At 53.9% G+C, this 25,968-nt stretch overlaps 1 protein-coding gene across 9 annotated transcripts in view; it reads left to right on the top strand.

Moving 5' to 3' along the window:
• The window catches only part of MPRIP (myosin phosphatase Rho interacting protein), a 137,299-nt gene that overhangs the window by 87,714 nt on the left and 23,617 nt on the right, over positions 1-25,968 (top strand). For 6 of the 9 annotated variants that reach the window (XM_012737944.3, XM_075993992.1, XM_075993991.1 and 3 more), the window contains 10 exons: positions 1,394-1,640; positions 2,730-2,889; positions 7,184-7,325; positions 8,112-8,225; positions 9,386-9,442; positions 10,647-10,715; positions 13,650-13,739; positions 18,888-18,997; positions 22,096-22,666; positions 24,408-24,524. In XM_012737944.3, the coding sequence (XP_012593398.1) occupies positions 1,394-1,640; positions 2,730-2,889; positions 7,184-7,325; positions 8,112-8,225; positions 9,386-9,442; positions 10,647-10,715; positions 13,650-13,739; positions 18,888-18,997; positions 22,096-22,666; positions 24,408-24,524 (1,677 nt within the window). Of the gene's footprint in view, positions 1-1,393; positions 1,641-2,729; positions 3,244-7,183; positions 7,326-8,111; positions 8,226-9,385; positions 9,443-10,646; positions 10,716-13,649; positions 13,740-18,887; positions 18,998-22,095; positions 22,667-24,407; positions 24,525-25,968 lie in introns of all 9 variants that reach the window. The other 3 variants (XM_012737937.3, XM_012737945.3, XM_075993993.1) reach the window with 3 other exon arrangements.

Here is a 25,968-nt window from a genome sequence, read left to right as displayed (position 1 = left end):
CTGTATCTGCCATTATGCACACACAGACACACATGTATAAATAGCCTGTGTCATCTGTAACCCTCACCAAGGTCCCCAAGCCAGAGATGGGCTAAGGTGGGTTTCTAAATGTGGACCTTGGCCAGCAGGAGGGGAATGGGAGATAGGTGTTTGTATATCACACCCTGCCTTTGGCAAGAGAGCAGAGATAGGCATCACTCTTTGAAAGAGGCTAAAGCCATCCTTTTGGCAGAGTGGTTGGACCCAGGATGTGAGCTGGCTCCGCAGGGCAGCTGGGGATCCCAGCCCTGCCCTTTGCTGGGTGCTGTGTTCACGGAGTTAAGTGTCTCTGCATGCCGCTGGGCTGGGCTCCCTGCTTTTGCCTAAATGCTGCGCACGAGCACTTCTCCCACTGGCAGCACCACTTCTACTGCCTGGGGAGCGGTGGGAGCTGACACTGTTCCCTTCTGGGCTACTGGCCTGGATCTAGCTTGTGAGAGTGTGTAGAGGAGCATGTGCACGAGAGAGAGAGAGACAGAGAGACAGAGAGAGAGAGAACGTGCGCAGATGAGTGGGATGTTTGATTTTTAGTCTATTCAGGCTGTTAACAACAAAATACCACAGACTGGTTGGCTTATAAACAATAGAAATTTATTTCTCACAGTACTGGAGGCTGGGAAGTCCAAGATCGAGGAGCCAGTAGATTCAGTGTATGGTCAGGGCTCCCATCCCATCCTCACGTGTTGGAAGAAGCGAGGTAGCACTCTGGGGCTCCACCCTCATGACCTAGTCACCTCCCAAAGGCAGGATCTCCTAATACCATCACTTTGTGGATTAGAATTTCAACATATGAATTTGGGGGACACAAACATTCAAACCATAGCATTTGATTTGCGTCTGATGACTCTGTCCTTCACATAGTGTCTGGGCTTTCCATTTTACCTTCTTAGAATCAGATGGTGGAAGGGGCACGTGACTGGCCCGGCTTGGCTGCTGTCCAGCTCGTCCTTTGCATTCACTTTGAGGGTCTGCAGAGGACGCTGGGCATCTTAGCTCTGTTCTCTCCTGCCTGTTCCTTCTCCCCTTGTTCATGTTATAGACAAGTGCCAGGATGTCCAGGAAGGACAGACTCTGAGCAGTCGCTGTGGTCTTACTGTTAAGGCTTGTGCCTCTCAGTGACAGGACTCTGACTGACACCGAGCCTCTCCTCCACAACTTTACCAAGCCTGGCCTGAAGCCAGTCGGACCAGGCACTCGGCTGCAAAGGCAAAAAGGCCATGGAGCCACCCAGAAGGAGCTTCCCTTCTGTCCCATGTTCCTTTCTGAAGATTCCAGGCCCTGACACTGTGGCCTGGGTGTGAGCCCACCTGGGCTGTGTGCTCTGTGCCTGCACTGACGCCGCCCTCTCTTCCAGGAGCCTGGGCCTGCCAAGGTAGCTGTTACCAGCAGTAGCAGCAGCAGCAGCAGCAGCAGCAGCAGCAGTAGCAGCAGCATCCCCAGTGCTGAGAAGGTCCCCACCACCAAGTCCACACTCTGGCAGGAGGAAATGCGGGCCAAGGACCAGCCAGACGGGAGCAGCCTGAGTCCAGCTCAGAGTCCCGGCCAGGGCCAGCCTCCTGCTACCAGCTCCCTGCGGGAACCTGGGCTGGAGAATAAAGAAGGTGAGCGGGGCCAGGCTGGCCTGGGTGCCTGCTCTTCCTGGTTGTCCCAGTGGAGCTGGCACTGGGGACTTGGTTTGGGCCTGCAGAGCCCCGTGTAAGCCCTGCCCTCAATGTCCCTTTGTCCATTGTTCCCTTGGGCAGCACCTGGCCTGGTGTGGACTAGGATTGCTGGGCTCTGGTCTTGGCCTTGCCGCTGTTGGTACCTTTTCTGTCAGCCCCAGGTGGGTGTCAGGAGAATCACAGACACTTGCACAGGGCCTGTGTGTGAGGAGCCCTATTACTGCCTCATGTGTTCACATCCACAGCCACGGGCCCTGGACACCCTTCATATCCTGAGAGAAGCAGTGGCTAGAGCAGGCTTGTTGAAGTAGGGCAGAGGTGCTGGGGAGGAAGCCGTTGGCATCACTGTGCCCTCTCTCTGAGCACTCTGGAACGGCCTGAGTAGAGCAGGACTTTCATCTGTGCCTCCCTCATCCCGGGCCCTAGAGGGCTCTGTAAGATACAAGGCAGCATTTTCTATTTATGTTTTGTTATGTATTGTCAGTTGAGGCTGGCCCACCTTGTTTAGGCTGAAACGCATTTTGCATGAGCTCTGGGCAGAGGCTGTCTCAGCCTGCCTTAAGTGGCTTTTTCCCACCCATGCCAAACTTTCATCTTACTCCTGCAGAGTCCCTCCCCTTGCCCTCCCTCAGAGCGCACTAGGACACTGAGGGCTGATTGATTGGCTGTGGGTTTCTTCCTCGATGCTGGGTGAGAAGCAGTTGTTGGCAGGAAATCTATCGTCCTAAGGTGGGACCCTGCTGTCTGTCCAAGCCCCAGGCGAGAAGTGCAGGGCCTGCCGGCCAGTCTGGCTGAGGAACAGCCAGGTGAGGGTGGAAGGTGGATGAGGGAAAGAGTATGGGAGGAACATTTCCTTCCTAGCCTGTGGTTCTTTCCTTCTTACTCTGCCCTTGGACGAGCTGTGCTAGATGCTGGAGACAGGAGGTAGAGATGGTTCCTGTCTGCGTCCTGCATGGACTTTTTAAGAAAATCCTCAGAGCAAGGCTGGCAGCAAGCTGAGTGCGTCTCCTCCCTCCCTCTCTCTTCCAGAGGAGAGTGCCATGAGCAGCGACCGCATGGACTATGGCCGCAAAGTCCGGGTGGAGAGCGGCTATTTCTCCCTAGAGAAGACCAAGCAGGACTTGAAGGCCGAGGAGCAGCAGCTGCCCCCACCACTCTCCCCGCCCAGCCCTGGGACCCCTAGCAACAGGTACAGTTGCCCCGAATCACTCTCCCAGGAGCTTGGTCATCCCTTTCCTTCCCCAGGTCCTCGATTCCCCAGCCGGATGGTCTACAGCATCTCCCTTGGCTACCTGGACGTAGCTGGCCGGCCCCCTGCCCACGTGGACTCTGGCAGCACTGGGGGGCAGGGGACAGAAAGACTGGGGAGCACCTTTGCCTTTAAAGCCAGCAGGCAGTACGCCACTCTGGCCGACGTCCCCAAGGCCATCAGGATCAGCCACCGAGAAGCCTTCCAGGTGGAGAGAAGGCGGCTGGAGCGTAGGACTCGGGCCCAGAGCCCTGGCAGGGAAGAGGTGGCCCGCCTGTTTGGCAGTGAGCGGAGGTGAGCAGGGGATTGGAGGGCAGCCTGCACGCAGGCCCAGGCACACATGCTGTGACACATGCACACGGGCACGTGTGTGCTCTCTCGCGCTCCCTCAGCCTCCCTTGGGGGAGCACACATTCTCTTCAGGGCTGGGGTGGGGCGGAGGGGCATCTTCTGGCAGCCAAAACGCAGGATTTCTGAGCACCACGAGGCCTCAGCCACAAGGGCTCCGGGTGGGTTTTCAGCTGCCTGGGCCTTGTTGGGGCCAGGTCTTTTCCTTCTGGCCTGTTTCTATTCTCTGAAGCTACTGTGGAGCCAAGATGACCCTAAAGCTACAGATGGTGACGGGGACCTCCTTGCCCAGCAGTTCTGGGGGAGCGGGCAAAGTGCACTGCAGGAGGTGCAGGGGCAGTGCTGTGCCTAGGGAGGCAAGGCAGCACTGCTTCTTCACTTGAGGACACGCTTCCCCGGCAGCCACGGGAAGCCGGAGGCAGTCTGTGAAGCAGCTGAATGCCCAGTAGCACGACTTTTGCCCTCTAGACTTGGCTGAACCTGGGAGGCTGCCTGGAGCTTCTGCTTCCTGGAGAGAGAGAGAGGATTTAGACAGTAAGCCTAGGGCAGTGGCCAAGGGGCATGGGTACAGAACTCGGCTGTTGTCTGAGAAGAGGAGGGGTCCTGCCTTGCCCTCCTTCTACCGAGTTTCCTGGAGAACTAGAGAAGGAGCTCAGTTCTTCCAAGCCCAGGTCCAAGTGTGGGCACTCCGTCAGGTAGGACATCTGTAAACTGAGGCTCTGCCTGAACAGCAGGGATCCTCGCATGGGTCCAGCGATGGACTTCTAGATGTCCACAACAGCCCAACTTGCAGTGAAACAATTGATAGAGTATGTGGACATTCTGGGAAGAAATGGAGACAAAAACCAATAGTTCTCATTAGGTTTCCAAAGAAGTTCACCATCCAGAAAAAAGGTTCAGACCTAATTCCAGAAATCATCACAGAGTGTCCTCACTGCCCCAGACACAGCCTAAAGCTCAGAGTCAGAGATGCTGTCAGGATGGGCGAAGGCCATGGATGCCCTTCCTGGGGTAAGCCAGAGGGGTGTCTTTACCTCCTGTCCACTTTTCTTCTGGACACCCAACATTGGCCGACAACCCACCCACTCTTCCAGCTATCGCAGGTGCAGAGGATCTGTGAACTTGTGGGTCAGCTTCCGAGATAAGGAAATGTCACTTAGAGATGCTGGTTTTGAAAAGAGGAAAACTCGTCTCCTTCCTAGGGAGAGGGGAGGGGCAGCTGAGGGGCTGCCCAGCACCTTCCAGGTGCCAGGTGGTGCTCTGCCAAGCCCTTGGCTGCCTTCACATTCCATTAGTAGCCTGACAGGTGCCTATCATCACCACCCCTGGTTGAAGTCAGGTGACTTCTCATGGCAAACGGGTGGTGCAGATCCCAGTAGGCCCTTAACCTGGGCAGTCCCTGCTTCCACGATGTGTCCCAGGACTGGGGCTGAGGGTGTCCTTTTAAGCAATGAAGTAATATGTGAGTAGAGGATCTTGCTAGTGATTGGAGGCCAGCAGGGGAGACTTCATGCTGGCCAATGGGCAGGCCACGTGTGGCAGTGGCTCTGGAGCAGGGTCAGCCATGTCCTGGTTTAGCGCCAGACCACAGAATTAACATTCGGCACACCTGCTTGGCTTGGCTTGGCTTGACTTCTCGGAGAGATTCATCTTAACTTGTTCTCATCTGCTGGCCTGGGATAGATGCAGTCTTTGGGGCTTTGCAGTCTGCATGCTTTCTGCCACATAGGGATGGTCTCCAGCTGGTGCTAGCTGCCTGGCCCTGCCAGCTCTACATACTAACGCTGCATCATCCCTTCTCTCTGACCCCAATGACATCTGGCTAGCTGCTGTCGCTTTCCGAGGCCTGCTCACGGCATCCCGAGCAGCCTACCCTGTGCTCGATGGGGTTCCTGTCCCCTGGTTGATGAGAGCAGACTCTCCAGATGAGCAGAAACCAATCTGGCTGCCTGGAACTTCGGCCATGACAGACCTGCCCAGGGTCTGGGCTGCAGGAGCCACCGGGTTTGGTTTCTTGGCGGGCCATGGCCGTCTAGGCCATCCTTTCTGAGCCCAGTCCCCTCTGGCTTTGACATGTCTGCTCTTCAGACTTCCAGAGCTCTGAAGTGTTTCTTGGTTGATGATTCACCTCTGGCTGCTGAGTGTGGGGGCTGTGGCCTGGTTGGACTGCTGGGACTGACAGCAAGTCCAGCTCCCCATGCAGCCCTCAGCCTGTAGCCTTGTAGGACCTACCCAGGCCCTGTGGAGCAGCCTTAGCAGGTGCCTTCCCTCCTGTCATGCTGCTGCCCTGTCTGTGCCCCGCGGTCCCCAGCATGCCGATCTTGGGTATAGGCCTGGCACAATCCCTAAGCGGCTTCCTGGGGCTTTCTAGGCCCTGGTGTTAGGTGTAGAAGCCCTCGTGCTGGCAGTGGTGGCACTGAAGCCTGTCAGTAGGCTTAGAATCTTGCCCAGGTCAGACCACGATGGTTGGATATGGTGGACACCTTTGCTGCACTTACCAGAACTTCCCCTCCGTGCCTGGTAACCCCACAGCTGCCTTAGCACCTAGCCTCCCTGTGCCACGTCCCCTCCTGCGCTCCCCAGCCACCCGCCTCCGCTGCTGGTTCCCACAGGCTGGCCTGGCACAGACTGCCTCCTGAAGGTGACACCTGGTGTGGAAGCACAGGGCTGGCAGAGTGCCTGAGGGCCCTCTGGCTCCTGCCCTTGACACTGTCCTCCTGCTAGGGAGAGACCTTAGCAGATCGGTCTTTACACTAACCCTCCCTGAAAAGAAGCTGGCTTCTTGGAGGAGGGGTGGACGTCTCAGGATTTGAGCTCATTTCCGCTCTTCTTTGTGGAATTAGATTTTAGTCTTCCAGGCTTGGGGGCCCTTCACCTGCTTCCCCTTGGCTCTTGGCCACTAGTCCAGAGCCCAGGTGGAACTGCCCTGTGAGGAGACTCGGTGTCCCTGGAAGAACAGGTCTTGACCTGCGAGGTGGGGGCTGCTCTCCCGACGTGGGCCGTCCTAGCCCCAAGCCCTTGGGCGGGCAGCCCCGGCAACAAGTCCCTGCCCGGCCTCCTTTTCCAACCCCACAGGGTGACTCATTGCGGCTATGGGATGGGCATGATCTCTCTCCCTCTTCAGTTTTTGCTTCTTTAATCCTTTGGATGATTTTGGTTCACCATTATTAGATTTTACAAGCAGTGCTTTTCTGTTTATTCATTCCCCAGCCTTGTTTTCTTTCAGGTCTTGCCTCTTCACCTCTCCTGCTGTGCCGCTCATGGCGTCGCCCGCCTCCACCCGCTTCGCCCATCTCAGCTCCGTCTCCGGCAGTAGGGCCTGAGCGGGAGCCTGATGAGGCCGCCAGCCCTCTCACATGAAATCAACTTGCTTTGTTTTTGTTTTGATTGGGTCTTTTACTGTGAGCAGAAACAATGTTAATTCAAGGGCCTCTTTCTTGCTAAAATTGGGACTCCCTGGGTGGGGCTACACCGTGTCGCTGAGGAGTGCAATGAGAACGGAGGCTGTCCCTCCAAGGTGGTGGTTGCCTTTTGATCTTGCGTGTGGCTTGGGAGAAGCTGCCGGGTGCTGAGCTGTGTGAACGCCCAGTGGGTCAACACGACAGAGCCTGCAGGGCTTCCAGCATGGGGTGGAGGGCAGAGGGCAAGCACAGACCTGGTGGCAGGACGCGGGTATGGGTGGAGCTCGGGTCGGCCTGGCAAGTGCCCAAAAGCCCATCCTGTGCTGTGCTGCGCCTTGCGCCCAACAGGAAGGCTGAGGGAGGGGATGCACAGGGGACCTGCGGGATGGGCCAGGCATGAGGGTGCTGGCTAAAAGAGTCCCTCTTGGATTTAGGAACATGAGACGCCATTTCTCACCTCAGCAGCCTTGTGTCTTCTCTTTCAGAAGGTCCCAGGTAATTGAGAAATTTGAGGCCTTGGACATTGAGAAGGCGGAGCACATGGAGACCAACTTGTCAGCAGGGACTTCGCCTTCCGGTGACACTCGCCAGGGCCGCAGCGAGAAGAGGGCGTTCCCCAGGAAGCGGGTGAGCCTCTGGGTGGGGGAGCTTGGTGTCAGGTCAGCACACGACCCCACGTGCCTCCGAGTCCCCTGCACACACACTCCTGAGATGTGCTCCTGCCAGGCTTCTGCTCTCTGACCTCGAGCCCTCAGTGACTTTCTCAGGGGCAGGCCTGTCTTCTGCATCTTCATGTCAGAACCTCATCCATCTCTGCGAAAGGATGTTCTATTGAGTTTTAGATCCCAAGTTGTAACTAGCACCACTCTCTTCCCCTGTGAGGTGGCCCTGCAACAGGCTGAATATCATACCTTCCTTCCTCTTCCTGTTGACTGCAACCACGCCCCTCACCTCTCCACTCAGCCCAAGAGGTAGATTCAGCTTCTGAACCCTCCTCCTCCTGGGCGCCTGCCCACCCGCCTCTTCTGTAGCTGCTTTGAGCTCATCTTCCTCCAGGCTTCCCTCTCACTTGTGCGGCACGCAGAGTCCACTGTGCGGCCTGCGGCCTGCTGCTCACTGCCACAGAGCCGGGGCTCTTCCTTCTGTGACCCGAGAAGCTGGAGGACGGGGGGCCCGGAAAGAGACAGTGGCTGGGCATCTGGAAGAAAAAGCTGTTCTGATGACCAGGGTGTCCTGGGACTTGGGTCCCCTCCTGGCCCTGCCTCACACCTGCAGTGGGGACCTGGGCACATCGCCACCCCTCATGGGGAGCAAGGCCCCTGCAGCCCTTGGAGGGTGGACAACCCTGGCCGGCCACCCCCGCCTGCTCAAGGTGCGCTGGGCTGTGCTGACGGCGGCTGCTCTCTGCCATAGGACGTCACCAGTGAAGCCCCCACACCTCTTCTCTCAGACGCCTCGGCTCCCCCCCTGTCTCCACACCGCAGAGCCAAGTCACTGGACAGGAGGTCCACGGAGCCCTCCATGACGGTGAGCCCGGGCGCCATGCGCTGCGTCCTCTGGAGGCTGTGCTTCTCTGCTCTGGTCACTCTAGGTTGCTGTCTGTTTCTGTCCCTGCGTCCACGCCAGATGTCCCTCTGTGCACGGGCCCTCGTGTCTGTGAGTGCCCCAGCCCACAGGCCACGGAAGAAGATCCTGTGTTTCTTCCCCTTTTGGGGCCAGAACGGGGGCTATGTGGCATCTTGAGCTCCAGGAGGAGGTCCTTGTGGAGGATCCAGACTCCAGGAAGTGGGGCCGCAACAGGGGCCCAATGCCCTTCTGGCGTTGGGTATTTGTTTTGGGGGGCACTTTGGAGGCAGGAGCTGCATCTTGCTGGGAGCTGGTCCTGTTCTCTGGGCTGTGCCATGAGAACTGAAGAACAGACCTTGCCTCAGGCCCTCCCCCTGGCCCCAGAGTCAACGCAACGGAGGTGCAGCAGGGCGTGGTCAGAGCTTAGTGAGCAAGGCGGCTTCTTGGCACACTGACCTGGCTCCCCTCCACTGTTTCTTCAGCCTCCTGGGGGGACTGGGCCTGTTACCACCTCTCGTCCCCTCTCTGATGCCGGCAAAGCCAGCGCACAATGGGCCTCTCACTTCCCCAGGGACTGTGGCTGCCAGCCACTGATTGATGTGTAACCGTGGCGTGTGAGCAAGAGGATTGGTTCCTCCTTCACTCTGGGTTTTGCTACAGGATGTTTGGAATGAAACTCCTCGAGTTTATTGACTCAGCTGGTAGCTTCTGTCCCCAGCATCTGCCGAGACCCTGACAGCAGAGCACCAGCCAGGGGTCTACCTTGTGGGCATCGTCGCCAGCAGTCAGTGACAACCACAGAGTGGAAGTTAAGAGTCTTTGTTACAGACCCTCAGGCTAGGGCAGCCATAGAGTGGTTAAAACAGGCCTCTGGAGAGGGACTATTCTCAATCTGGGTCCACTTTGCTGCCAGGCCTAGGCAGCAGCACAGGGTTTGCAGCAGAGGTTCCCAGAACACCCTGTCCCTGTGGCGGGGACTACACAGGCTTGTCTGGCAGGTGGATCCCTTTCCTGGTACCTGCCTCATCTGAACAGAAATGCCGGGCCCGTCAGATGCCCTTTGCCCATGACTAGGATACCATGGGGCTTTTCTCTAAGCTGTTCTTTCTTCTCTTTCTCAGCCTGACCTGCTGAATTTCAAGAAAGGCTGGCTGACCAAGCAGTACGAGGACGGCCAGGTGAGTGTGCAGAGTTACTGTGACCCTTGCCCCTCACCAAGGGGGACCGGGGAGTAGGTACAAGGTAGAGCTGGCCTGTCCCCGCATGGGGCGAGCACTGGCTCCAGCCCTGCCTCCTGCACACCCCTTGTCCTATGGACCAGGGCTGTGGCTGATACCCCCATTTGCTCAGAGAAGAACAGGTGTACAGCCCCAATTTCTACAGTGGGGAATGCTCAGAGCAGCCAGGAACTGCCTGCTGCCTGCAGGCTTTAGGGACCCCTATAACACTAGCCCCTGCCACTTGGATGATTTTTCCTAAAAGTTCTCTAGGGGTCCAGGCTTCCTCAGAGGCATGGAAAGCTGGTTGTGGGGTTGGCTTGTTTCTATGCAAGGCAGCCAAGTAGACAGTAGATTAGCTGTGCAGGACTCCAGTGCTCATGAGGAGCCCTCAGCTGCGGCAGCACATTGCCCTGGGAAGAGCAGATGTGCTGCCTTCTTGCCATCAGACTCAAGCACGAGAGCCATCTGCAGCTGGCCGCACCCTGACCTGTGTTATGGGCTGGAAGGCCAGGCCTGAAGAAGAGCCTTGCTGGTTCCTTATCCAAAAGGCCCTATATCTGGTCCATCCCCACGCCCCTCCTGCTTCCTGAGCCACTGTGCCAAAATATCCTCTTTTTTTCTCTTCTCCATGTCAAATACCCTTGGCTTTCCCTGAAGACTCAAGTTCCCCTCCTTGCTACTTGCAGTGAAGACTTGGGACTCTAGCTGGTTAGTTTGCTCCTGCTGGTTAGCTAGCCAAGTGGCTGTGGCTCACAAGCTGCCACCTACAGGTGGAGATGCCATGTTCACAGCTACCTTTCCGCTCTGATGGACTCAGCTCATAGTCTTGCAGTCTCTGGAGTTGAGATTGAGGACTGCACTACACAGGTCACCAGCCACGCCACTGGATCACAGAGAGCCAGCAGCCAGGGTCCATCTCTGTGCTGCCTTTGCCCTAGAGGAGCTGCAGCTTAGTGAGCTCCCTGAGGTCGTGAGTGCCTAGCTGCCTGCGGCCGGAGCAGAGTCCTTTGTGTGCTGTCTGCACTCACTGGGAGGGGCCCGCCTGCCCTGTGCTTTCCGTACTCTGAGAGGTGCTCTAGGGACTGTGCTGTGTGTCACCCTGGAGCAGTAAGCATGCTGCATAGAAGTTGGGAGTTGAGTCTATTTCTTCTTTCTTTTTTAGTGGAAGAAACACTGGTTTGTCCTGGCTGATCAAAGCTTGAGATACTACAGGGACTCGGTGGCTGAGGAGGTGAGTGTCTGGGCCTTGCTTCTGTTGTAGGGATAGCCAAAGGGCTTCAGGTGGCATCTGGAACCAGAGGGTCCCTATGCTCTTGCTTTTGTCTGGGCTGAAGTCTCCACTGTCTGTTGAGGGGCATCTGTGTTGCTGCCTTGGGTTTCCCAGCCTCATTCTAGTGGGAAAGTGAGCATAAAACCAGCTTTTGATGTCCTTGTGGCTGTTTTGACGCCTTTGACATTGGGTTCTTACAAGGCCTTGTGTTAGGAACTGGGTGCAGTGGATGTCAGTAGCATTTGTTTTCTCTGTTCTTTGAAAAACTGAAATTTGAAAACACAGGATGAGCAGTTGTGTTTTTTCTACAAAGAGATTTTGTGATGAAATCTTATCCCTTTCTTCTGGACAGGGATGGGGCATGGTAGCTGAACTTTGTTGGGCCCCTTCACAATCTTCATTCCGTGGTCAAAAACCGACTAGAAGGGTCTCTTTTTTCTTTGCCTATTAAAAAAATAATAATCTCTTTTGATCGATTTGGTAAGTCTGTGCTCTGCCTTTTCCCTGATGGCTCCACTATGGGAACCCTTCAGATATACTCCCACGTGGAGGGAAGGGTCTGTCCCAGGCGAGTCACTCCCACTTGCTGTGCTAGCAGAAGGTGGGAAAAAACCTGAGTATCCAGCGTTAGGGGCTGGTATGTCTGTTTACTCTGAAGAGGAAAGGTGCTGGTGATAAAGGAAGGCACGGCACAGTGTGCGTGGCAGGCCTCTGCTGGCGTCTCACATCGGGATGAAGGAGCACATGTAAGTGGTTGGTTGTGTGTGTGTAGAACAGCAATTCTGAGTGGTCTGTAGACCTCTGGGGGTCCCTGACATCCTTTCAGGAGAGCTGTGATGGTTAAAACTGTAGTATTAAGATGCCTTTGACTGTTTTCACTGTGCTGACATCTGCACTGCTAGCACAAAAGCGGGAGTAGATAAAACTGCTGATTCCTTGGCACAGCCAAGGTTGTAGCAACACACTGTACCAGTGGTCACTGTATTCTTCACTGCCACACATTCATGGTGTTTGGACTTTGGTTTTTTTTTTTTTTTTTTTTTTTCAATAAATGTCTTTGATGGAGCAACACAAGTTATTATAATAATTTTATTAAGTCTCAATGTTTGCATACCATCTTTTTCATATTCTGTGATTTGAAATGGAAGTAAGCATCAGTCACTTTGGCTGCATGCCAGAGTATGCAGCTTGCTTTGTGGGAAAGGACGTGTGCAGTTGTTTGAATTGCCAGGTGAACTAGCAGCTTCTTCATGGAACACCACCTTTACTTGAAAAAATAACTGACAAACTATGATCACAAATTTTGGGCGTTGAGCAGATGTTTTCATGTAAATGAACCAAGTGAACTCATCTTTCAAGGAAAACAACTGACAGTTCGTTGCCAATGATACAATTTGAGCTTTCAAGCAAAAATTAAAACTTTGTATTCAATATTGTGAACTTCCCTTTACTAACAGACTCTCCTGATGAGATGCATGGTGATGTTAACAAGCATGATATTTTTGCTCTTAAATATGGGATATGTAGACATTTGGAAACTGTAATAACTTAATATTTTCCAAGTGACCAATTCCTAGTGTTACACAATCCTGCCTGGGTAAAATACATTCAAAGGGCAGGATAGAACAGCTTATTTTATTATTATTATTTTATTTAATTTATTTTTTTTGAGACAGAGTCTCACTCTGTTGTCCAGGCTAGAGTGAGTGCTGTGGCATCAGCCTAGCTCACAGCAACCTCAAACTCCTGGGCTCAAGTGGTCCTGCTGCCTCAGCCTCCCGAGTAGCTGGGACTACAGGCATGTGCCACCCTGCCCGGCTAATTTTTTCTATATATATTAGTTGGCCAATTAATTTCTTTCTATTTATAGTAGAGACGAGGTCTTGCTCTTTCTCAGGCTGGTTTTGAACTCCTGACGTTGAGCAATCCGCCCACCTCGGCCTCCCAGAGTGCTAGGATTACAGGCGTGAGCCACCGCGCCCGGCCAGAACAGCTTATTTTAATGTAACAATACAGACAGTTCCTTGGTATGATTCCAGATTCCACATCGCAGTTAACCTTTAAGAAACTATCACTTGTCAAAGAATAGCCACACCCGGGCATGGTGCTGGTGCCTTTAATCCTAGCACTTTGGGAGGCTGAGGTGGGAGGATCATTTGAGCACACCACTTAGAGGTTACAGTGAGCTCTGATTGTACCACTACACTCTAGCCTGGGGAACAGCAAGGCCCTGTCTCATGAAGAAAAAAAAAAAAAGAAAAGAAAAAATAACAACCACAGTTTGCTGAAAAGGCTATTAAAGTATTTCCTCTTCTAACTCCATATCTGTGTAAGATGAGAGTGTCATCTTATATTTCAACGAAAATGATGTACTGAGCAGACTGAGTGCAGAAACAAAATAGGGGAACCCAGCTGTCTTCTGTGAAGCCAGACATTTGAGAGATGTGCAAAAATTTGAAACAGTGTTACTCTTATCATTGGTTTTTTAATCAAAATTTTATTTTAAAATGAAATGTTTGTTTTATTCTTAAATGAATAAACATGTTTAAGTTTTTCGATTTTAATTTCTAAGACAGAAAATATCATCATTAGATAAAATCTACATACACAAAAACACCTCCTCAAATTTGAAGAGTCTAAAGGAGTTCCAATATCACTATGTTTTAGAGAACCACGGGCATGCGGAATACCTTTGACCAGATACATGGGCAGATGGTGGTTTGGCTGCGTCCGGGGAGGGGATCTGGGGGATGCAGGTGATGGGATAGGCAGTATCTTCACTTGTCAGTTCACACACCCTCAAAAAATAAAGTCCACTCAGGAAGTTACGGAAATTTGCTTATCTGGGCATTGACTCTTCCGAAATCTCATACGACCCTCTATTTATCTCTGCAGGCATCTGACTTGGATGGGGAAATTGACTTGTCTACATGTTATGATGTCACAGAGTATCCAGTCCAGAGAAACTATGGCTTCCAGATCCATGTGAGCCCCAGGAGTGGAGGGGAGGGCTGCGGCTTGACTAGCAGGAACATGTCTCAGAGAGACTGATGTCCTCAGCCAGTGCACTTTGAGCAGACTTGGCGTGGTGTGTGTGGTCAGCAGTTGGTCTCTCCCGTTAGTGTTGATGTCTCTGTCCTTGGGACCTGACTCCCACCTGCAACTTGTGATCTGAACAAAAAACTGGATGCTAGCAGATTTTTTTTTTTCCAAGACTGTTTAAAGATTTTTGCTTCTGAAGGTCCTTTTCTTTTTTCTTTTTTAAAATGCTGGTATTTGGAGCATTTGGAAGGATGTGGGATATGGGGAATAAGAATGACAGTCTAGGCCGGGCGTGGTGGCTCACGCCTGTTATCCTAGCTCTCTGGGAGGCCGATGCGGGCGGATTGCTCGAGGTCAGGAGTTCGAAACCAGCCTGAGCAAGAGCGAGACCCCGTCTCTACTATAAAATAGAAACAAATTAATTGGCCAACTAATATATATACAAAAAATTAGCCGGGCATGGTGGCGAATGCCTGTAGTCCCAGCTACTCGGGAGGCTGAGGCAGGAGGATTGCTTGAGCCAGGAGTTTGAGGTTGCTATGAGCTAGGCTGACACCATGGCACTCACTCTAGCCTGGGCAACAAAGCGAGACTCTGTCTCAAAAAAAAAAAAAAAAAAAAAGAATGACAGTCTATTATTTAAATCTCAGAGAAATAGGTTTTTATTCACATATTCATTCATTTGTTCACTCATTCACTCATAAGGCTATTTTTTCCTGAAATCTCTTGAGGTACTCAGATAAGCAACATATTGCCCTACCCTTGAAAAATATAATGTGATTGGACAAATGAAGTGGTTCTCACTGGCCGTGTCGTTGAAGCTGTGTGGACTAAGGACTGCCTAGAGTCAGCCATCCTCAAGGTTGAGGGCTAGTCCTCTTTTTTTTTTGAGACACAGTCTCGATTTGTTGCCCAGGCTAGAGTGAGTGCTGTGGCATCAGCCTAGCTCACAGCAAGCTCAAACTCCTGGGCTCAAGTGATCCTTCTGCCTCAGCCTCCTGAATAGCTGGGACTACAAGCATGTGCCACCATGCCCGGCTAATTTTTTCTATATATATTAGTTGGTCGATTAGTTTTCTTTCTATTTATAGTAGAGACGGGGTCTCGCTCTTGCTCAGTCTGGTTTCGAACTCCGGACCTCAAGCAATTCGTCCGCCTCAGCCTCCCAGAGTGCTGGGATTACAAGTGTGAGCCACCATGCCTGGCCAAGGGCTAGTCCTCTTGACTGCCACACCTGCCCTCACTTCCAACAGCAGTTGCAAGTTCAGAGATTTCCCAAACCACCTTCAGGTTCAGGAATTCTCTAGAATGACTCACAAAACTCAGGGAAACACTATACTTAAAATTGGTTTAATTATAGCAAGAGGATAAAAAATTAGAACCTGCCAAAGGAAGGGGTGTGGGTAGGATCTGGGACTAGGAGGCATAGCACACAGTGTCTATGTTTGGGGTTATGGGCCTGCTCGGCCTTGCTGTGAGTCATTATGAAGAGCGTTGCTAGGAAGCTTGCCTGAGCCTCAGTGTCCAGGGTGTTTTTTCCCTCCTCCTCTTTTTTTTTTTTTTCTTTTTTTTGAGACACAGTCTCACTCTGTTGCTGGGGCTACAGTGCCGTGGCGTCAGCCTAGCTCACAGCAACCTCAAACTCCTGGGCTCAAGCAATCCTCCTGCCTCAGCCTCCTGAGTAGCTGGGACTGCAGGCACATGCCACCATGCCCAGATAATTTTTCTATTTTCAGTAGAGACAGGGTCTTGCTCTTGCTCAGACTGGTCTCAAACTGCCAACCAGAGTGCAGAGATCACAGGCATGAGCCACAGTGCCTGGCCAGTGTCCAGGGTTTTTACTGAGGCTCGGTAACTGTCAGGATTGATTGTTCTCTCAGTGCAACTCAGTCTCTGGCCCTCCTCCTAGAGGCCAGCTGATTTCTCTCGGCCCCAAACCCCAACCCTCTGATTTCATGGTTGGTTTTTCTGGCATGGACAGCCTCCACCCTGAGTCATCTTATCAGCACGAGCTGTCAGACTGGGTCCCAGGGGACCACCATGAGTAATGAAGGCACTCTACTCACTCAGGAAATTCTAAGAGTTAGAAGTTACCTCCTAGGAGCCAGGACAAAAGCCAGGCCTCTTGGGGTAAGTTAGTTCTTTACCCACCAGAGCCTTGACAGTACCTAATGGATAGAGAGCTGCTACCATGCAGATGTGCCCTGAGACCTATTTTTTCACACAAGTCTGGACCTCTGATGAGCTTCCCTGTAGCAGGGTCTTGCCTTCAGATTTTTGGGCCCAGGAACTCAGTTGTATTGCTGTGTTGAGAGTTGATCAGGCACTTTTGTGGATAACTCAGATTAACCCAACTTAGAGGAGACTGAAGTATAGACCTAAAGGCCAGTGAGTTCACTTACCGGGAGCATCCCAGCTGCCAGCCCTCGGGGCACTGGTCATGGCTTCCCTCTGTGCAGGCATCTGTGGTGGGAACTAAGTCATGGTCAGAGGCTGCACTGATGTCCTGGCACCCTGGCCAGGTGTGAGCTGGTCTCTTAGTGGCCCATGCTGCCCTGCTGCAAGGCTCTTCTGCCTCTGGTCCCTTGCAGGAGGGATAGACAGGTGCAGGGCTCAGTGTGTGTCTTCTCTAGCCAGCCGCCTCCCCATGGTGATGGGCAGGTTTCCCTGGGCAGGGCCTGCTGTCTAAGAGATGGGGTCCTGCTCTCCCAGTGATGGACGGGGGTGTGGGCCATCTCAGTGGTGCCTTCCTATGAGCCCCAGTGGTCAAGAATTCTAAGTAAGGAGGGGTGTTTTCCACATGGAGGGGACTTCCTAGAGGAGGGTCCTGTGAGGCATAGTTGGAGGCCAAGTGTATGGCATGTCCCAGACCTGGTGGCATGGAGAGAAAGCTGGGTACAGAGGCCAGGTTGGGGCCCAGGTGCCAGGTTGGGAGCTAGTCTTGCCCTGAGGTTTTGTAAAGTACAGGAAGGTATTGGAAGACACCAGGCAACTGCATTTGTGAGACGTGTCCAGCAGGACGTGGAGGGTGGCTAGAAGGGAGCAAGGCAGACTGGCATGGTTTGGTTGGGCACAGAAGGAGGGAGCTAAGTGCCGGTGGGAGGGAGAGCAGGTGCAGAGGGGCAGGACCTAGAGCATGGCAATGCCCTGTGTAGAATCCAAGAGCTGGCTTCACAGAAGGAGGGGGCCTCTGGAATTCTGGCCAGTGGCATGTTTGAACCTGTGGTGGGCTCTTGGAGAACACCAGACAGGCAACCCTTGGGAATGAGAGCTCACCTGGGGAAGTGAGATCCACGTGGAGCTGAGGCCAGACTCTAGCAGTGCTCACACCCGGGCATAAGGACAGCCCTGGCGGGGAGCACAGGGGCGGAGCCGATGAGGGACAGCCCAGCTGAGCAGCAGCCGTGTCTTTACTGGGTTGTGTGGAAGGGACCAAGGTGGAGGAGCAGTTCACGTCTGAGCTGTGCTTTGTGTCACACCAGACCTGCATGTGTTGGGCCCCTGGCCAGACTAGGGTCCAGACAAAAACTGTCTGTGATTTTATCCTTCTGTCAGCAACTTTGCTGAGCTGGCTCCTGGGTCCATTTGTGAGCAGCCACAGGATAGGACTGCAACCCTCACATCTGTTGGGCTATGCCTGCAGGTGCAGAGCAAGCAGTTAGCACTTTCCAGTGCTTTCCACAACCTCAGGGCAGGACCAGCCCTGACCCACACTTGGGCCCAGCATGGCTTTGGCACTTGACTTCCTGGCTTGTGCCATCATGTCTGGGGGCTGGCCTGGGACACACCACACACCTCCTTTCTGGGAGGTGCCAGGCAGGGCCACTCAGGGATGGAGGGGTCACGTCGCGGAGCCCACACTACTCTGGGTGCCTTTTTCCCACCTGCTGCCTTGTTCCCCACCTGGAACAGGCCCTTCCCCTATCACTGCCCATCTTGATTGATGATCTTATTGAATCACACAAGCTGGAGTTTGGGGCTTGTCCTGAGGTGCCCAGGAGGTGGGGGACGGGCTGCCCGTCCCGTGCAGGGGGAGCAGCATCTACAGCCTGAACTCACACAACACAGGTGGACGACGGACAGGCCGATCAAGGTCTGGTTGGAAAGTCATACTGTGAAAAGGCAGGGAGCCCCACCGGGCAGCTGCTACAGCTGTCCAGGTGATGAGGATTAAGACAGTGGAAGAGGAGGGGGGAGTCTTGGGCTCAGGAGAAGTAATGGGGTGAGCAGGTCTTTGAAGTTCTCAGAGCTGAAACCTAGGTTAGAAAACTGTTCTCTCCTTTGTTAGCATTCTGTGGTTTGTCTGCCTTGCATTTTACCACTTGCCTTCTTCCTCCTGCCCTGGAAGCTCTGCTGGCTTTCATTTTAAAATGGTGCCCAGTCAGTGGCACACCTGCTCACCCTATTACTTCTCCTGAGCCCAAGACTCCCCCCGCCCCCGTCTTAATCCTCATCACCTGGACAGCTGTAGCAGCTGCCCGGTGGGGCTCCCTGCCTTTTTTCAGTATGACTTTCCAACCAGACCTTGATCGGCCTGTCTGCCGTCCACCTGTGTGTGTGAGCAGCACCTATGTGTGAGTTCGGGGCTCCCTGCCTTTTTTCAGTATGACTTTCCAACCAGACCTTGATCGGCCTGTTCACCATCCACCTGTGTGTGTGAGTTGGCCGTCCACCTGTGTGTGTGAGCAGCACCTGTAGATGCTGCTGCCCCACTCCCCCACTGCTCAGCACACGCTGGTTCTGTCTATCCCTCCAAGGCTGGGAACTCCTTAAAGAGAGGGACACATCCTCCTCTGTGTGTACTTGGCATGCTGCTGGTACCTAGTAGGTGCTCGGTCAATGTGTGCTGATCATATTGAGGGGAGATAGCTGACTTACCATTGCCATGAAAACATGTCCCTGCCATGGCTCTGCCATCCACTTCTTTTCTTGCCCCTGTAGCGGGCACATGCAGTGCTCCTAGGGGGCTGCTGGCTATGGCCTCTTTCCCTGCAGGACTTTGTGCCCAGTGCAGGGGGCTCCTTTGCAGGTGGGAGGCAGCAGTTACCTCCAGGGGACAGTCACTAATAACATCTTGTGTCTTTCATGTAGACAAAGGATGGTGAGTTCACCCTGTCTGCCATGACATCTGGAATCCGGAGGAACTGGATCCAGACCATCATGAAGCACGTGCACCCGGCCACCACCCCAGATGTGACCAGGTAAGGTGGTGGGAGATGCCTGGGAGCCCCTCGTGCTCCTGCTCCAGCTGAAGCCCAGCCTGGCTTCTCCTTTGTTTTGTCTCACCTCTGCTCGGCCTCCTCTTGGCTTTCTCATGTTTCTGCCCAGATTACCTTTTCCTCATCGACACCTGGCCAGTTTAGTCATGCAGGCTGCATTTATGCCCATCAGTAGAGCTCGCCTTGTGTATAGAATCTTGTGTCTTGGTTGGTGGCACCTAGCCAGCCTGGCTCAGCCTCAGGCCTGTTGCTGGTTCTCTGGCCGCTATGCTGCTTGGGGAGGGTAGCACTGGGTTCTGCGTTCTCAGGCCACCGTGGCTCTTCTGTGCCTTGGCCTTCTTTTCACATCACTCCGACAGGTTTGTTTCTATCAGCCAGTAACAACTTCTCTTTGAAACTCTCAGAGCTGAAACCTCAGAGTAGAAAACTGTTCTCTCCTGTGTTAGCATTCTGTGGTTCGTCTGCCTTGCATTTCACCACTTGCCTTCCTCCTGCCCTGGAAGCCCTGCTGGCTTTCATTTTAAAAGAAAGTGAGAAGATTCCAGAGTGTGGGGGTGGTTTTCTGAAGGCCAGAACTCTGCTGTCTCACCCCAGGGCTTCAGAGCCTCTGTGTCTGAGGACCTCTGGTGCACATTTCTCAGGTGTGGTGCAGGTTACTCCGCAGGTACGTTTCTTGCATCACAGGTCAAGTTTTGTGGAGGCAGTGAGGTCGCAGCCCGGGCAGCCTTGGCCATCCCTTTCTTTATCTGAACCTTTGTCTCCTTCTGCAGACTCCACACCGCTTCGAATAAGAAGTAAGGAAAAGCCACCCAGATCGATTCTTTAGTCCTTTTTCCTGTGTCTGTCATTTGTTCGTTGCTTTGTCAGACAAACACTGTCTAGTTGTTGCATCAGTAAAGCCAGGCCTAGTTGCCCTTTTTCCATCTCTGGGGTCCTGTTTGGAGAGCTGGCTTGTTGGTGAGTGGGTACCCTGTGTGTGTGCAGCTGGGCAGCAGTGCCCAGGGCTGCAGCAGGTACTCCCACCCTTACAGGACGTATGCTCTGGAGGCCCCTGCCTCTGCCTCTGTGGCTCTCCCGTCAGGAGCACAGACCCAAGCTTCGGGAGCCCAACGCTCTTTTCCAAGCACTTTTATTAGGAAGCCCCATAGCAAAGTAAGAAATGCACCTCAGGCTTCTTTGCTAAGGTTGCTGGCAGCAGATAGAAAGTGCCTCGCGGGCTCCAGGCGGGGTATAGCAGGGGTAGACACACAGGGGTGGGTGGCTCCAGAGCCTCTCCCTCCTGCCTCATCCCAGCCAGGCCTGGCCCCCATGCCACACGTGTGTGCCTGTGCACGGCCCAGGAGAGGTGGCCTGCCTTGCTCCAGTGCCCGCTTCCCTGCACGCAGGGACTGCTGACCAGGGGGTGAATGAAGAGACCACGGATTTGTTTTTGTACAAAAGTTGACCAGGCAGTTATCTTCCTGCTAGATTTACTTCATAAGCTAGTAAGTCTTAATAAGTTAGGAGAGTGCCAGTTGTTTTCACCCTTTGTTCTTCCTCTGTGTTGGCTTTCATTATTTGAGGAAAATGTGAATATTCTTAGTGCTGTAAGACAAACTCCAAGTGAGGCATGAAAGCAGGATTACTCTCAGAAGCTACTGGCCTCGTTGTCTGTGGCTGGGAAGTGGAGGATGCTTCTGGCGTTCAGGGCCAGAAAAGCCTTGAGGGGCAGCCGGCGGGACTCCGTGGGGGTCGCTGTGTACGGCCTACTTGTGTGTCATCCCGCACTTCCTGCCACCAGGAACCTGAGCCAGTGCTGTCTGCTCGATGATGTTGGAAGATCTGCTCTGGATCATTTTTATCCAAATGTCAGTGTGCTCTTAAACCAGACGCTTGCAGATCCAACCACTCCAAAGCACTATGGTTTTCACCAGCTCAAGGCTGGGACAGGTGGCCCCCGGGGATGACGGCAGCCACTTCATCTTTTCCTCATGTGCCTCTTTTGCAGGCTCCATGGCCCCGATTTAAACATATGTGCTCCCTAGAGCTCCCCCCTTTCCCTCACTATCCCTGGGTGGCTTCTGGCTCCCTTCCAAGGCCTGGATGAGATTGTGGACCACTCCGGTCAGCCTTTGGGGCTTATCAGTGGAGTCCAGAAACCTCTGCTCAAATCCATTTGCTCCTTGCAAATTTGCCTTTGGCAATATCCCCAGCTCTCTCCTGCCCAAGGCGAGGCCTGCCCAGGAAGCTTTGATTTGGGTAGACTGAGAAAAGGTGTGAGTTCTTTAGACACACCCAGCTCCGCCCTGGGCTGCTGCTGGGCACCAGGCATGCTGTGAGCACAACCTACATGGCCCGTGTCCCTGACGCCTCTTGCCACCTCAGTTTCCTTCTCTCCTCCTTCCTCCTCTGAGCAGCCTCGCCCACTGCGTGGTATGGGCTTATGGCCACCTGTCTCCTTTGCCCATGGGTGGTCTCAGCCTTTCATTCTGATCCATCTGTCATGTCCGCAGCCAGAGTGGGCTTATAAAATGCAGATCTGGTCATGTTACCTACTTATTAAAACCTCTGAGCCCTTCTGGGGAAGTGGTTAGTTCTCCTTCATTCTGTCACCACCACCTAGTCCAGGCATGCACAGAGGTGGCCTCACCAAACATTTGGATGGTGACAGTGCCATGGCACAGTCTGATGCCGCTCTCGGCATTGGCCCTGGGTGGGGTGGGCCAGCCCGTCCTGTCTGTGGGCTGTGGGAGTCCACAGGCTCCGTCACCCTGGGACAGGCCGCCAGGATGCGCCCTGTCCAGCACCCTTCAGTGAAGGAGTCCTGTTAGTACTAATATGCTAGAAACCTCCGAGTGTCTGAAGCTCTCATCCCTCCTCCTCCTGTTAGAATCAGGTTCGAGAAGGGTTGCTTGGGGTAACGGCAATGCCAGCAGGGAGGGATAGGAATGAGATATCCCTGGAAACTGCGGGTGTGATAGAACAGGGGTGTGGTACAAGCAGAGCCTTGGGCTGCAGCTCACCTTGCCAGCCCTTTGGTGGGCAGGGGGGTCCCCAGAGCTGCCCCCAACAAAGGCTGTGTTTACCCTCCTGCCCTGCAGCTCCTTGCCAGAGGAAAAGAACAAGTGCAGCTCCTCTTTTGACACCTGCCCGAGGCCGAGTGAGAAGCAAGAGGCAGAGCCAGGGGAGCTGGACCCTGAGCAGAAGAGGAGCCGCGCTCGAGAGCGGAGGCGGGAGGGCCGCTCCAAGACCTTCGACTGGGCTGAGTTCCGCCCCATCCAGCAGGCCCTGGCTCAGGAGAGGGCTGGCGCCGTGCGGCCCCCCATGGGAGCCCCCGATTCCTACGAGCCTGGGCACCCTGAGGCAGAGCCTGGCGAGCTTGAGCGGGAGCGCACAAGACGGCGGGAGGAGCGCCGCAAGCGCTTTGGGATGGCAGACGCGGAGGATGTGGCCCTACGCATGGAGGTGGACCGGAGTCCAGGGCTGCCTGTGACCCCCGACCTCAAGACACAGAATGTCCATGTGGAGATTGAGCAGCGGTGGCATCAGGTGGAGACCACCCCTCTGCGGGAAGAAAAGCAGGTGCCCATCATGCCCTTGCACCTGTCCTCCTCTGAGGACGGAGGAGACCGGCTCTCCGCCCAGGAGCTGACCTCTCTGCTAGAGAAGGAGGTAACTACGACTTGGGGCGGGCTCCCCTGTAGCAGCCTTTCCTGTGCATTGGCTGTGCCCAGCCATGGCCAGAGGGGTTCGGCCACACTGTCTTTCCCCTTGAGGGACATGCAGACCTGTAAGGTAGATAGACACATGGAGGGTCCTTATAGTCGAGGCAGATGCTGAGAGATGCGGGGTGCAGGTGGGGGCATCGGGCAGAGATCATCAGGGCCTTTCAAGGACAGAGGAGCCAGACACAAGGCGAGTGTGGTGGCAGGGCTTGCTCTACCTGTTAAGAAGAGGGAATCAGGTATCCATCTGCACTGGGCAGTCTGGGTTGAACAGATCGAAGCTGGAGACAGGGATAAGCCCAAATGCTATGACAGTGGCCCTTGGACAGACCTGAGGGTGTGTGGCAGGCAGTGGAGGCAAAGGCTAGGTCCTGGGTGCTAAGGACATGAAGCAGGGTGGGGCAGGCTTTGTAGGAAGGACTCGAACTGTCACCTTCACATCTGGGCTCGGGCTGGGGCACAGCCATGAATGCTCCAGCCGTAGGTTGTATCATGAGATGTTCTCATGGAAGTGTATCCTGAAATCAAATCTGCAAAACTTCAACAAGGGGTTCACATCAGCCCCAGGGCCAGGGAGGTGTAGCATTTTGGTTTTTGTTAAACAACATGTTTAACCGTCTGTTCAGGGACAGTCTCCAACAGTGTATTTCAAATGCATTCTTTTACATAAGTAGCTCGTTAAAGCTGAAGATTGGCCACTCGGGTGTGCCTCCTGTTTCATTAAATTTGTGAGGCTCAGTTATCACTGCATCAACACTTGGACTTCTTCATTTTCTATATCCATTAATAAGATAATAAAAGCAAGATGAAATAAAATAACATTTCAAACTCACACTGCTGAAAACTACCAAAATGAGCTAGTTGCAGGCCACACGCTGGCTCATCAGTTTGTAGTTCTAGATAGCAGCCTGTCCTTAATGTTTAGAAGTTGGGTTTCCCCCTCTCGCAGCACAGCCTGGCCGCGCCCCGGGAGGAGCTGGTCCTGGCTGCCCGTGCACACCGGCGCCTGCTCACCACGGCCCGGGGACGGGGCAGGCAGTCCCAGTCAGCCCCAGCTGAGTGGCAAGAGGGCACCCAGGAAACCTATGAGGAGGAGGTGGGTGGATGAGTGAGTAACTCTAAAGCTGTTGAAAGCAAGAGAAGTGTGAAATAGTTTACTCACGGGTTTCTACATCTTGTTTGAGGACCCTTCTTGCAAGTAAAACTCTATGTGGAATCCATTATGTAAAACCAGTCAGATGGAGTAGTTTCAGGTGAAGCCATAGCAGGGCCTGGAGTGAGGCCTGCTGGGGGAGGCCCACCAGGCCTGTGCGGGTGGCTGAGGACAATGGAAGGACCTCATGGGGCTTCCCAGGGAGCAGGTGGGACTTAGTACCTGTGTGGGGCCTGCGTGTTGGAACTGTGGGCAAGTGTGGAAATTATGTGGGTGCCCAGGGCTGCCTGGGATGGGGGTGGGGGTGGGGGCAAGCCAGTCCCCTGGTTCCCCAGAAGACACTGAGCCTGACGGCTTAAGCTGGAACCTTCCCAGTGATGCAGGTAGAGAGCAGATCAGCACATCTCCTGAAGTGTGGGGACTCCAAGTGGAAGTCTAGCTGGAGTCAGAAATGCATGCCTCTGTGGGCCTGTGCTCTGCTGCTGCTTTTGTTTATTGTCATTTTGCTTAAAAATATGTGTCTTTTTGCTAACAGCTAGAGCAGAGCCAGAGGGAAGCCTCAGACCTTCTGGAACAGAACCGACTCCTGCAGGACCAGCTGAGGGTGGCCCTGGGCCGGGAGCAGAGCGCCCGGGAGGGCTACGTGCTGCAGGTAGGGTGGGCAGGGACCACATGGTGCTCGAGGGCTTCTGTGTGCAGGGCTTGGGCTCAGGCCAGGCAGGCTAGGAATGTGCAAAACCTGCCTGGGCAGGGGCCACCTCCTCAAGCGCATGCCTCTGGGCTCCTCTGCCATGAGGCCAGGGCTCGCAGTGTGCTGGGGGGAGCTCCCTCTTAGTATGACATTTGGGGGACCTGTCTGAAACTTCTGTATCTAAGGACTTTTTTTGGTAATAAAATCATTTTGGTAGTCTCTGCTTTTGGATCTGAAAGTAGCTGAGATAGATTTATTATAAACATACATTTGCGTGCCATTTATAATTATAAATTTATAATTGCTTCCACCATAGCGGTGTTGCCCACTGTACAGACTGAATCACACAGCGAGCCACGTGGCTGCTCATGACCAACAGCAAGTTAAAGACAGAGCTAGAGCTGAATCCTCCCTGCCTTTGTTTGTATCACACCTGCAGGCACGCCCAAGGCTATTACCACCAGCCCTGTGGTCCCACTTTCTACTTTCTGCCAAGGCTGAAGTGTTAGGGGGACAGTGGGACCACCTAGCCTTGAGCCAACCTGGCCAGCCCAGCCTAGAAGGGAGATGAGGCAGTGGCAGCATGGGTCCTGTGCCGACAGCCCACAGCCAGCACACCTCCACCAAGATCTGTGCACCACAGGCTCCTAGCTAGCAGCCAGCTTCACAAGGGCCAGTAGGCTGAACGTGGGTTGTCATGGGGCAGGAGTTAGCCTGGCACCAGGGCAGGCCCACATGGGTGAACTGTCTTGCAGCCTGCCAGGCCCTGTGCTATTTCTGGGGCAAAACAGATATGTTCTGCCCCCGTGAAGCTGTCATGCTTTTGGGAGATTGATGACTAAGTGCTGGGGGAGATTTGAAACAGGGTGACAGACTGGGGAGCCTAGTTCTCATGAGGGCTGAGGATATGGCATTAGAGTCAAGGTCCTGGGTTCGAGTTCTGGCCCTGCAACAGAACCCAAAAGGAAGTGCAAATGTCCTTTCCCCTGCAGCAGTAGTCCTCTGCTTTGTAGGCTTGGACCTGGTGGGCCGTTAAGGTCCTTTTGGCTTTTGAAGACCCAGAGTCTCAGTGATGAGTTGAGTGTTGACGTTTCAGACCACTGTGCACTGGCCCTGGTCTGAGAGGTATCCCAGGAGCACTCTGACCAGTCTGCCTACCTGCTTCTCTCTGTGCTGTTTCTTTTGCTGCATGTACCTTGAGCCTTCTCTTTCTTTCTCTCCCATGTGTCCTGGACCCTCCTCCCCAGCCTCCTCCGCTGTCATCACTGCCTGACCCAGTTCACACTCTTGGGCACCAGGAATGGCAGTGTTGGGCCTCTCCCTGGGTCCTTCGCACAGGCCCCACAGGGCTTGGGAGCATCTTTCAAAGCCTTGAATGGGCCCCCATACTATAAGAATTGACTTC

Source organism: Microcebus murinus, chromosome 18 (genome assembly GCF_040939455.1).
Source record: "Microcebus murinus isolate Inina chromosome 18, M.murinus_Inina_mat1.0, whole genome shotgun sequence".
Taxonomy (NCBI): Eukaryota; Metazoa; Chordata; class Mammalia; order Primates; family Cheirogaleidae; genus Microcebus; species Microcebus murinus.
This window is presented reverse-complemented; position numbering and strand designations above follow the sequence as displayed.